The 12,635-nt window shown below is 39.8% G+C and overlaps 2 protein-coding genes across 6 annotated transcripts; both read left to right on the top strand.

Annotated features, from left to right (window-relative positions):
* The first annotated feature begins 1,220 nt into the window (after window positions 1-1,220).
* On the top strand, window positions 1,221-5,946 carry LOC141773830 (centrosomal protein of 55 kDa-like). 5 transcript variants are annotated; one of them, XM_074645919.1, is made up of 10 exons: window positions 1,221-1,315; window positions 1,877-2,065; window positions 2,627-2,743; window positions 3,502-3,537; window positions 3,834-3,984; window positions 4,240-4,366; window positions 4,457-4,646; window positions 4,747-4,821; window positions 5,122-5,244; window positions 5,639-5,946. In XM_074645919.1, the coding sequence occupies exons 2-10, from the start codon at window positions 1,913-1,915 to the stop codon at window positions 5,828-5,830; spliced, it is 1,164 nt and encodes a 387-aa protein (XP_074502020.1). In that variant the 5' UTR covers window positions 1,221-1,315; window positions 1,877-1,912; the 3' UTR covers window positions 5,831-5,946. The 5 variants fall into 5 exon arrangements, with proteins under 5 accessions (XP_074502020.1, XP_074502019.1, XP_074502018.1 ...); XM_074645918.1 differs by having other exon boundaries at window positions 3,502-3,567; XM_074645917.1 differs by having other exon boundaries at window positions 2,627-2,866.
* Window positions 5,947-6,084: 138 nt separating this feature from the next.
* LOC141773831 (free fatty acid receptor 4-like) lies at window positions 6,085-12,019 on the top strand. The gene is made up of 3 exons (XM_074645921.1): window positions 6,085-8,140; window positions 8,229-8,360; window positions 11,409-12,019. The coding sequence occupies exons 1-3, from the start codon at window positions 7,601-7,603 to the stop codon at window positions 11,793-11,795; spliced, it is 1,059 nt and encodes a 352-aa protein (XP_074502022.1). The 5' UTR covers window positions 6,085-7,600; the 3' UTR covers window positions 11,796-12,019.
* Window positions 12,020-12,635: the final 616 nt, after the last annotated feature.

Raw genomic sequence — 12,635 nt, 5'->3', positions numbered from 1 at the left:
GACACAAACCAGCCAGATGCAGCCAGCCAGCCAGCATGGGTGAGGACAGTTAATGGGTGAGAAAGACACAAAAGTGACCTGGAAAAGGACAGACTAGCTTTCTCATCACCTTTTTCATACTTATAACTAAATATTGTTTTGCATCATTGTGCAGAACTATGAGATAATCCAGGCACCATCCAGGCAAAGCAGCAGAGTTGGTCCACTCTTCTGTTGAGCTGCAGCGCCCCTCAGAGGCCTTGTAAGTAATTGTAAGTACATTTGGAACAAGCTCCCAGAAACCTGCAGGACCAACTCCAACTCTGAGTTCTTCTAAATCAAAGCTTAAAACGTTCCTGTTTGCTGCTGCCTTTTATTAAACCAGATAATGATCTTATATGCTGCACTAGAGCTTTTACTCGTGTGTGTTATATTCTATTTTAGCTTTTATTTTTAGCTTGTTTTTATTTTCTAATCTTTAAAGTTTTTATAACTGTTTTAATTATGTCTTAATGTTCTTTTGCACTTTGTCGCAATGTTCTTGAATGTTTATGTAAAGCACTTTGAATTGCCCTGTTGCTGAAATGTGCTATACAAATAAAGCTGCCTTGCCTTAAATATCACATATCTTCTTTATGATTTTTAGATTTCACTGGGTTTTTTTTTAGAATATTTTATTTTCAAATTTTTTTAGTTAACCAAATACACAAAACATACAAAACACAAACTCACAAACATGGCTCCAAATTCCCTCCCTATCCCACCCACATACAGACTAAAAAAGAAACCATACTCAAAAGGAGTATAGGCTAGTTAATTATCAATTGAATTAAAAAGGATATAGAAAAAACAAATTAAATACACAAATAAAGAAATCATAAATAACGAGATGCAGTGTTCTGACTTATTCAGATGACTAATGATGTATCAAGTATGATAATTTTTCTTGAATGTTTATGTAAAGCACTTTGAATTGCCCTGTTGCTGAAATGTGCTCTACAAATAAAGCTGCCTTGCCTCAGTAATGCGTCCTTCCCGCGCTGTCGGAAATTACTAATTTAAGCTAATTTAGCTAGACGTAAAACATGCTAGTTTTCCATATTGTTTCCAATTAAGCACACATACGTTGATAAGATATAAACACAAATAAAACACACATATCATTAAGTCACTAAAAACGCTTCTCCAGAGACAATATTATTGTTATTTCCAATTTTTTTTGCACGAACTGCTCTGGCTGCAAATTAGTTAGATGGAGGAGTTTCCGCAGCGGCAGTGAACGCAGCACAGTCTATCCAATGAGAGTTGAGCTGGCTGTCTTCCCTCCATCTCCAAGGTAATGCTAATGCTAACTAAGTACAACTTAAACTGTCATTTAAAAGAGATCAGGGTTCATTTGAACGTTTATTCTGACGTGGAAAGTCATATTTCACTACAGTAGTAGTAGCTTAATTAGCTACCAGTTACTACTTTATCAGCACTTTATGATAGCTAACATTTAACATTATCCCAGCTAACATGCTACCATAGAGTAACATTACCTAACTAGCTAAACTTAATGTGGAATTAAATTAACAAAGCTGTCATTTGTTGTTGCCAAACAACAGATGATCATACAATCTTCATCTTCAGATACAGTAAGGTTATTTCTGAGAACTGGGTGTAATGTGAGCTTAAAGTTGAGCTGTGTAAAGCTGCTCCAGGTTTTAATTCAACTCAATAGACTCAACACTCAATACTATAAGATATACTGTGCAGCTACTGATTTGAACTCTTTCTCTTCTGAATTGCTTAGAAAACAATCTTTTGGTCCAGCTCAGTTTAACTAATTGACTAATGCATGTTTATATTTGAAATTGTGTATTCTGACAACATCACTGTGTTATTTTTCTGTCAGTCTGTCCCTTGTTGTGTTAACTAACAGCTGACTGAGATGGCATCCCCCAAACACAAGGGTTTCATCAGGAAGAAGCCCAACTCAGAGCTTGATGTGGTTGTCAGCAGTCTGAGGAAGGACAACGCCTATCTGAAGAAGAGCCTGGCTGAGCTGTCTCGTCAACACTCACAGCATAATATGCTAGTACAGGTAAACTTTGTCAAACTAACTCAGTGAAACAATCAGTGCTGTTTCTCTGATATTTGCCCAACATAAGGTCAACTAGCCCAGGTGTTTTTTTTCAAGATTTAAGATTCAAGATGTTTATTGTCACGCCGGTTATACAGGTACAATCGGGTGAAATGCTTTTTGCTGGGAAGCTCCATTCAAAATAATAAGTTATATTACAATTATAAAAGGAAATACTTTGCACAAGGCATTTTAAGAACATATACAGACATATTAAGAACATATACAGGCATATTAAGAACATATACAGTATATACAGTATAAGATATATGATTGAGGTACTTTTTGTGTGAGAAGGTGTTGTATGAATTATCTATTTAAAAGACTGATGGCCTGAGGGAAACAACTGTTCCTCAGTCTGCTGGTGTGAGTCCTGGGGGTCCTGTATCTTCTACCAGGTTACTCACACTGTACTGTTAAATGATATTGCCAGTGGGAGCTGTGCTTTTTTTTAATGCAGTGTATTGATTTACAGTAGCTGAGCGTTAATAAAACAACAGATTTGATGTCTTTTTTTCGCAGAGATTCCTCTCTCTTGAAACTGTCAGGCTGGAGAGTTGTCAGCAGCTCAAGGCCAAAGACGAGGAGGCTTTGCCATCAGAGCAGCTGAGTAAGAAAGAAGGGAATCTGATGGACGTAGTGAGTATGAGGAGAAAGAGAAGCATATCCAGTTACTCCAGAGAGATTGAAGAAATCAAGAACCAGGTTGTGAGCATCTCAACTAGGTGTCAGTATCTCGAGAACAAAGTTGCACGGAAGAAGGTATAGCATGGCTCGATTTTAATATGAGTGAGTGTAGTGTAGTGCTTTGTACTTTTTCTAATAACATTGCCTATTACAAATTCACATTATTTGGCACTTCCATTAAAACATCAGGGTGTTAGATGCTCAACAATATTGTTTTTTCTGTTCTATTCAAGTGTCCCAGTCATGACAATGAGGCAGCATGCACATAAAACCAGTGCAAATAAATGGAATTCAACCATAATTAATTTGAACTTTTCCTATAGTGAGATATTTAAAAAAATCGTCTGTGACAGGGCCTATGGTTGTGTTGCTGCGGAGGGAAGCCCCTCACACCATTTACCAGTTTTACACCACTAGATGGCAGCAGTTGTTTTTAAGTGTCTTCCATTTAGAGGAGGAGTATTATTCTCCATAAAAATAAAAAAAAACACACTTCCTCATTCAGAGCATACCATCACAGTGACTTGCTGGATATTGTAGAGGTCACAACACTTGAGAATTTGATGCTGTAAATCCCACTGTTCCTATGTTTTGGGCCTTGTTATGACATGTCACAATGCTTTTATTAAAGCAGTAGGGAGAGTTGTGTAAAGTCAGTTGTTCATTCCCATAATGTGTTATGTTATACTGTATTTTCTATTGTGAAATAGGACTCCGCTTCAGATGAAGGGGCCTCGACCAACACCGTAAGAGAGCTCAAAATTCAACTCAGTGATGTAAGTGCTGTGGGGTGGCCACACATCTGGAAAAGGTCTCTTCTGTTTGTATTTTTCAGTTACGCCTAAACCACCTTTGTGTATTTGTGGTTACTTTTAACTCACTACTATGTGTGTGTGCGTTTGCTTCTAAGTGAGGATGTGTGCCTTTGTACAGTATACATCTCTTGCTGAGTGTTCCTGCTTTGGAGCCACCCCCCTGGCACAATTCTCTTTCTGTCTTTCTCTGTTATGTGCTTCTCATTCTTTCATTCAATCCCCCCGAGGCCTTGGAGAAGAACGAGCAGTGGCTGGAATATGACCAGCAGAGAGAGGCCTATGTGAGGGCAACTCTGGCCAGAATGTTGTGGCTGGAGAAGCGGGTGAACAAAGCCAATCAGGCCTGCTCACAGCAGCACAATGAGGACCATTCAGATGGTGAGCCAAAGGGACAGTGGGCAGTGGGCACTCACCACTGGGGCAACGAGGGGCAACAGACTGTCACAACAAGGTTTTTAAGATCTCAAGATTGCCCTCGAGTAGCCCACTATTACAGAATCTGCAGCTTGCAATGCATTCGCAAAATCATATATTTTATTACTACATGGTGCATGTAAGGCTGTATCTGACATCTTTTATTGTGTATTTGCATCCTCTTTTGTAACTTTTCATTTTCTGCTTCTGTCATTACAGAGAGGGAGCGAATAAGCCAGATGCAGGAGCACTATGAAAAACTGTTACAGAAAGCCAGAGATGAGCTGGAGGCGCTGAGGGAGCAGGTCGACACGACCCACCAGAACCTGATAACAATCCAAAACAGGTATGTCTGCTGCTAAAAAATACAGAATATGGTGCTGCTTAAAGTTGGTGGTCAGCTACATACGTACATGACGGACCGTTTGATGTGTAGGTGCAAGGAAAGGGAGAGTGAGGTGGAAGAGCTCATGCAGCAGCTGCGGACTGAAAATATGAGCAGAGAAAACACACTGGAAGATCAACATTGCTCTGAGGATGAAGAGCAATGGCTGACTGCCGAGACTGAAAACCTCCAGAGCATACTGGATGAGGAGAGGCACAGGTCGGCTAACTTTGAGCTGCAGGTACGTCTTCATTGAACTATACAGTAAGAAATTGAAAAATCTTACCTTCATCATACGAAGGAAAAAAGCCTCCAAATTAAAATGAAATCTCTCTTCTCAGTCGATTCTCTTTAAGAAGTGTTTGTTAAATCGCCACCATGCAGACCAGAAAAAGATTGCAGACCTGGAGCGACAGGTATGAAAGTATCAGTAATCTCAGTTTTGGTCCGCTTGCTTGAATAAATCCTTAGTATTAACTAGACATTGAGGGATGTTGTTAATCCATCCACTCTCAAAAATGACATTAATTAGGATCATCAACTCGTGTCCATCAGTCTGGCCCTGGGTGTGTCATACTTTCTGACATCATTGCTTTCCTTCTAAAGGGAAAATATCTGTCCTTAGATAAGCAAAGGACATACTTCTTTGTATTTGAAAAATATTATTCCCACAGCTATACTAGATTATATTGTGATGCAAACTGTTTAAATTTTAGATCATGATTTCTGCACAAGACCTTGAGGATGAGAAGCAGAATTGTTCGTATTTAAAGGAGCAAATGGTCAAAGTTCTGAAGAGGCTGCAAAAACCTAAAGACCATGGGACAAAACAGTCAAAGGTGGGCATGAATAGTGCAAAGGACTTGATTAGTATTTTTTGTATATCCCAAATTCATCAGTGATGAACCTTAAAGCTGCATTAATTGATTTTTAACAACTTTAGAATATACGATAAGAGTACGTTGCGGACCGGAAACCAAAAACAATAATCCAAAAGGCTCCGTAGAGCTCAGAGAAATTGCAGAGTTGGGTGATAATTGTCTGTGGCTGTGCCACTATGAATGACTCCTTTGACATTACACATAGTAATTTGATCCATTATTAATATTAAAAACATTTATTAGTACAGCTTTAAGTTTCATCTGTCAACAATAATAGAACTACTTGAAAAGGCTGATTTAATCACCCAGAGTCTTGTTTGTCACAACTGACCGATGACTCCATTTATATTAGAGACACCAGCAGGATCACACCACATGTGAGGCGGCGCACCCAGCCTCCCCGTCCCCCAGAGATGGCCTTACATGCTCCCCTCCGAGCAGCTTGCTGGATGAAAGCTTCCTGGAGTGTCCCGAGTGCCAGGCCGAGTATCCAGCCAGGGACTACCGGGAACTGATCAGCCACCTAGAAATCTGTCTAGTCTGAGCTGAGAACTTCTTCAATTCTGTATCTTCTGTAACACAGATTGTTTTTTTCACCTATACTGTGTAACCAGAGGTACAGTACAAGAGTTCTTAATAAACTATGTGTTGAGTTGCTGAGGTTGTACTCCTGAGTATTTTGAATGACCCCTCAAAGCATTGGTTAGCTTTAAAATGTTTCTTCACTCTATGAGAAGATTTGTAGCCTCGTTAGCGGCTCTGCTGATATTCAAGTTCCCTAGAGGATAGATTCTTACGACTTTGGTGATACTCAAACTTTTCCTCTAGCAGCACCAGCACGTCAAAGTGGGAAATATCTCAACATCTACTAGATGTATTGACATACATTTTGTACAAACATTCATGATCCCCAGAGGATGAATCTCTCTGACTTTGGTGATTTCCTGTCTTTTCCTCTAACGCCACCATGAGGCTCACATTTCTGATTTTGACAACTATTGGATGGATTTCCTTGAAATTTGCTACAGATATTCAGGTTCGCTCAAGGATAAATTCTACTTGTTATGGTGGTTCCCTGACATTTTCTATCTAACGCCACCACCAGGTCAAAATTTCATTGTGCTCAATGCTACTCTGCACTAGTGTTGAGTGCTGATCAGCAAATGTTAGCATGCTAACAGGCTAATCTGTGATGGTGAACCTGGTTGTAGATTCATTGTCTGGTTTGTAGGTATTTAAAAATAATAACGAATAGTCATGAAATCTTGCTGCTGTAGGTCTCTGACCCCTCCCACGTCTCACACTTTTCAAACCAGATGAATAGCTCAAAACAGCTTGTGTTGGTTAATCCCTTTCCTGTGCTATTTAAGGACGGGGATTAGTATTGCCAGCCAACAATATGGGGAGTCGAGAGGTCGGTGCAGCGGCTGCGGGCTTTGAAAGGGAATGTGACACCAAGGGTTAAAAGATGCTCATACGGTTCAGACACCTCCTAACTTGCTGCGCCTTTCAGGAATGTTTCATGCTGAAAGTTAGAATATGAGCTTAGCCTGTCTGAGGCAGATATATAGCCAAGAGGGTGTTTCCCTTGCAGCCTTGAAGATTATCAACACCAGACATGACAAAAATACTCAGAGAAAGGAGGAAGATGTGTGTGAGCTAGTTTGTAAAATATATATTTCTTAGGTAACTCTCTTCTCTTCCTAAACATTTTTAAACCTATCGCTGTAGAGGTTGAACAAGATGAAAAGCCTGTTTTCAGGAGAGCCACTGATCAAACTACTCTAGACGTAAACCTGATAATCTAATTCACAGCGATAAATCAAGGGGGTGTCTAAATAATAAGATCTCAACAGGTATTTACACAGTATTACTGTTCTGCAGCTCCATTGATTGAAGAATAGAAATTGGATTAACACTCTGGGAAGTCGTGTCAATCCCAGTCAACCACAAACTGTAGTGTGTTGTCAAAGAGGCGATCCGCAATGTGCAAGTCTAGCTGTGTTTGATATTGTTGACAGTGCAAACGATTGGGTACAAAAAAAAGAGTTTGCAAAGCAAATGTTACATTGAAGTAGCACATAATAAAATTATGTTTGACTACACGGCACAAAGAACATCTTGCAATGTTTGACTCCCTGTCTGGTAGCAGGTAGAGCAAACAGCATCATAGAGGCTATCCACCCTCCTCCTCCACCCCTCCCCTTCTCTGGTATCACTTTATCAGCTCCTTTTCCTCATTCATTCATTCTCTGGCAGTCTCCAGGTGGGAAATCAGTAAGCATCCAGGATCTAGATCCCCTTTTCAGCTTAAATGGATATTAACCCTCACACTCACTTTCTCCACTTACATAACTTCAGTTATTTTTCCTTCTTCTCTGAGGCGCACAACTCAGATCATGTTGCCACCACCATTGTCGAGACCCTGGCAATCACCGCTGTCTTCCTGGTCTCCGTGGCAGCAAACGTGGGAGCTGCAGCCCTGGTAACCTGGGAACGCAGGCTGCTAGCCAACAAGACCGTGCTGACCCTCAATTTGTTTGTGGCCGACCTGCTGTTTGTCAGCATGATCCCGCTGATTGTGGCAGTGCGGTGGACTGTGACCTGGACGCTGGGGTATACGGCCTGCCACATTGTGCTGTATGTCATCTGCGTGAGCGGGTGTGTCACCATCACTACGCTGGCCTCCATCAGTGTGGAGAGGGTCCAGGCCATCCTTCGGCTGCAGGCTGTGCCCACTTTAAATCCCAGGATGGTGACTGCCGCCCTCTTCTTCATCTGGGCCTTTTCTGCACTCGCCTCCATACCTCTCAGTGTTTTCTTCACTGTGATGGAAGTGGATTTCCCTGAGCAGGTATGGATGGATTGATGGATGAAAGGAAAGCTCAGTGTCCGAGCCATTAATGTATTTTTTTCTGTTTATTTTTGTGTCGTTTCCACAGGAACGTCTACACATTTGTACTCTCAAGTGGCCTGACAAAACTGCAGAGATTGTGTGGGACGTATCTTTCACTGCCCTGTGCTTCCTTCTCCCAGGATTCATAATTATCGCCAGTTACAGCAAAATATTACAGGTGGGTTTAGTGTGTTCTTTGACTGACAAAGAAAGATGTCAGGAAGTGAAGGAAGGGACCGTTTAAAAGACGGTTGAGTGTTTTAGGATCAGGGGTTCCCAACCACACTTTTAAAGAATAAAGGTCTTTTCACACCGGGGACATGACGAATAAATGACATGAAAATTGCGAAATACTCTGTAAATATTATATGTCTAGGGCTTTTACTGCGAAAGGTAAGAGCGGAAAGAGTGAAACTGGTCTGGGCTGCCTTTGTCAAGGTTGAAAGGAGTAATAAAGTTTGCCGTCCTGTGGCTTTTCACGGGGCAAAAGCTCACAAAATCTACCTCATTCTGAAAAAAAATGACATTGCTTTTTCCCTGTGTAATATTCTCGTTCTTTGTAAAAGTACTCATGACAAAAACAACAGTTCTAAAAAATATATTGACGCGGAAATTAATCACACGAAAAAAAAACGCTGCTGGTGTTTAAAGGCCTGAAGGATGGCATTTTTCTTACTCTTAAAGCTGCAGTTGGTAATTTTGAGCAAATATAACAAAAAAGTTATCTTTATAAAACTGTCACTATATCCTGACAGTAGTGCATGAGACAGATGGATGCGGTGAAAACTTGCAAAATGCCATTAGGAGCACAGGAGGACACAGAGGAAATGTGATTTTCTTTTTCACAGATTATCTGTCTCATGCACTACTGTCATATAGTGGCCGTTTTATAAAAAAATACTTTTTATAATATTTGCTCAAAGTTGCCAACTGCAGCTTTGATGTAGCAGACTCAGTTCTGCTCAGCTCTGTGTTGTGTTGTGATTGAGTGAAGCACACACCAACTTTAAAGATCTGTGGGGTTTTATTCTGTTGGAGTAGTAAAACACACCGGGTGTCACACTTTACTATGGCTACTCTCCAAAATCTATCTTCAACTACAGTGTGAACATATATCCCATAGGAAGTAGCATGTAATTACAGTAAAGCAATATAGAGGTACAGCATCAGCATATAGTAACTATCCTTAGACCAGGGGTCAGCAAGCTTTACTATCAAAAGAGCCATTTTAGGCAAAAACAAAAGCAAAAGAATCTGTCTGGAGCCGCAAAACATTTGAGCATTGTGATGAAGGTAACACAGCTTATTGTCTAAGTATATAGTAAGTAAGTCTAATGCAGTGAGGGCCAAAGTGCAAATGTACAACGGAGTATTAGGGTGATATTGAGGGGGAAAAAATCTGAGATTTCCAGAATAAAGTAGTAATATTACGAGACTAAAGTCATAACTTTACGAGAAAAAAAGTCATATTACGAGAAAAAAGTCATAACTTTACGAGAAAAAAAGGCATAATACTACGGGAATAAAGTCATAACTTTACAAGAAACAAAGAAAATAGCACGTAAAATTACTACTTTATAATATTATGACTTTATTCTCATAGTACTACGACTTTTTTCTCGTAAACTTATGACATTATTCTTGTAATATGACTTTATTCTCGAAAATCTCAGAATATTTTTTTTTCCTCTATGTGGCCCTGATACTTCGTCGTACCATAGACCTACATACAACAATGATAAATAAAAACTAAAATGTAAACAAAAAACAGTTATTCATTTCCATTTTTATAAATCCACAGGGAGCCACTGGAGAGAGGCTAAGGTTGCTGACCCCTGCCTTAGACTATTCAATGCACACAGGCTCACTTTCAGGTAACACTTCATAAAATAGAGCAACAATGTAGGATAAACAGGGTAATAGGCATACTACCTTTTGGAGTAGGAAAAAAACACTTTAGACTGGCTCCTCTCCACATACTACCAAAGAAACACAAACTTACATGAAATACAGGATATAAAACATTGCATTAGCTACATGCAATACATTATCAATACCCAAGGCACACAGTCAGACAAAAGAAGCCAGCATAACCAGGAGAGTTAATATAGCCAAGTATAGCTAGCAAACCACCGAAATACACCGCGTACTAATCTGCTAATGCTAGCGGTCACAAGCCTGGCGCAGCTAGTTCAAGGCTAATTAGCTGAAAAAGTAATCTAAAATCAAAATAAATGATTAGTTTATACAATAGAGGCTACACCGACAGGGTCATTGGCACATTGTACCTCAGCATGTATCATAAATATCAAAAGTTGAGGGAATTATTTACTACTTTTATACTATTAACAGGTGGGAATGGATTTTGGCGAAGTTCACCACAATTTAAAATAATAAAGATTTCAGATAGATAAATAAATAAAGTATTTATAGTAAATAAAAGTACCTTGGCTACATTTACAAATCCAAGTCTATCTATACTTCTTGACTTAACCACCTTGTGGCACTCAGCCTGAAGCCCGTTCATTCCTACTGAAGACCCAAATCTTTAAAAATGGGTCTCAAATACATAGTTTTATTTCTAAAAAGGCTAAATAATTTCCTAAAATATTGTGGGAAATAGCAAACGTCAGGAGTAGGCTAATCTCTCATCTTTTTCAGCCGGTTTGATTTTGTACAAAATTTATATTTGTGTATTTATAATGACGGTTCATTTAATGAGCATTTTCTCTTGAATTATAAAATTCAAATAAACCAACCTGTATTATCCATTCAACAATTTATGCCAACCCAACCCATTCATTTGCAGATATATTGACTCTGTGCCGTCTGTGAATATTAGTCATTTCTCTGTCATTGTGGGGACAGAGATGCATGTGCTTTATTAATTACTGAAGCTGAAAATGGTGCCTGTGGGTTTATGGGTTCAGAGCTTTGCTATCAACTGTCAATATTACATTGGGCAACCAGTTCTCCTAATGTGGACATTAAGGTGATAGAGACAATAGAAAATGACTCTGAGAAGCCACAAATTGATTTTTGGCTCTGGGAAGACTTTATGGAGGTTTGAGATTGGAGATAAACATAAAGGACATCATGTTCTATGTTTAAATCCATACGTAGATCAATCATAGATGGTTTCATTGTATTTCCTGTGTTCACATTATATAATGTTACAAAGTACAGAATGACAGTATTATGTAATATTATTTTGTTTGTGTTACAGATTGCTAAAAGATCTAGGCTAAGGCTCCAATTCAGAGATAGCCAGTCCCCAGCTGGAGACCCTCTTGAGTATCACGTCTCCCGCCAGGATATGAAGCTCTTCCGAACCCTACTGGTCATCGTGCTCTCTTTCTTAATCATGTGGAGCCCCATTTTCATCATCACCTTCCTCATCCTGGCCAGGAACTTCCTGGGTCACCTAGATGTCTCCTCTACCATGTTCTTCTGGGTGATGACGTTCACAATGGCCAACTCGGCCCTCAATCCCATCCTCTACTCGGTCTGCCAGTTCAAGAGCGGCTGGCGCAGGTTCTGCTGTGGCTCTGTTGTAGCACCACTGAAAAAAGGACCTTGTGGCAGTAGTCGAACGCAAGGTATACATCCATGATGATGATCATGACTGTTTCGTCAAATAGAGGATTCAAACTTACATAAAGTGCCTTGTCCACACCTCTGGTGACATTTGATATACCTCTCATGTAGGATACAGTGCTTGCTCATAAGTGCGTTTTGTTATTTTTTCATACGAATATAAGACTGAAACACATCTGAAAGAGCAAACACTGTAAAGATAATTCATTTTATAATAAATCATTTGCCATTTTATGATTTCCAGTCATTTCTTTTCAGTCTACGAAATGTATCTTACCTCGAAATGCCAAATAATAAATGTGGTGTGCACTCTAACACAGCACAGATTATCATAAACTGAAATAATATTCAATTATCTGTACCATAAAAGTTGCAATATTGAACAGTGTTTTGGGGGGGCATCCTTACTATATGCCCGAACCACCTCAGCTGACTCCTTTCAACGCAAAGGAGTAGCGGCTCTACTCCGAGTCCCTCACGGATGACTGAGCTTCTCACCCTATCTCTAAGGGAGACGCCAGCCACCCTCCTGAGGGAAACCCATTTCGGCTGCTTGTAGTCAATTAGTTCAAAGTGTTATTGTGAAAAACAATTTGGAGCACATTATTTAAAAGACTATTTTTTTAGTCATTGCCTTTTCGCCATCTGGTGTGGAAGTATGTGTCTCGTAACCAGATTATAAATGGCGGTTTGTCTGCCAACAAGAGTAATTAAACTCAAATCAGCAGATTAAAATCCCACTTAATCCTGTCAATGGTTAAATGTAGCTGCTGTCTCACAGAGGTGGCCCAGGAAAGCCCGGCTCATGAGATAAACACTCATTGTGCCTGTAGATGGATTCTGATATTAGCTGTCA

The sequence above is a fragment of the Sebastes fasciatus genome, chromosome 9 (assembly GCF_043250625.1).
Source record: "Sebastes fasciatus isolate fSebFas1 chromosome 9, fSebFas1.pri, whole genome shotgun sequence".
Lineage (NCBI taxonomy): Eukaryota > Metazoa > Chordata > Actinopteri > Perciformes > Sebastidae > Sebastes > Sebastes fasciatus.
Note: the sequence above shows the minus strand (reverse complement) of the source record. Positions and strands in the feature narration are given on the sequence as shown.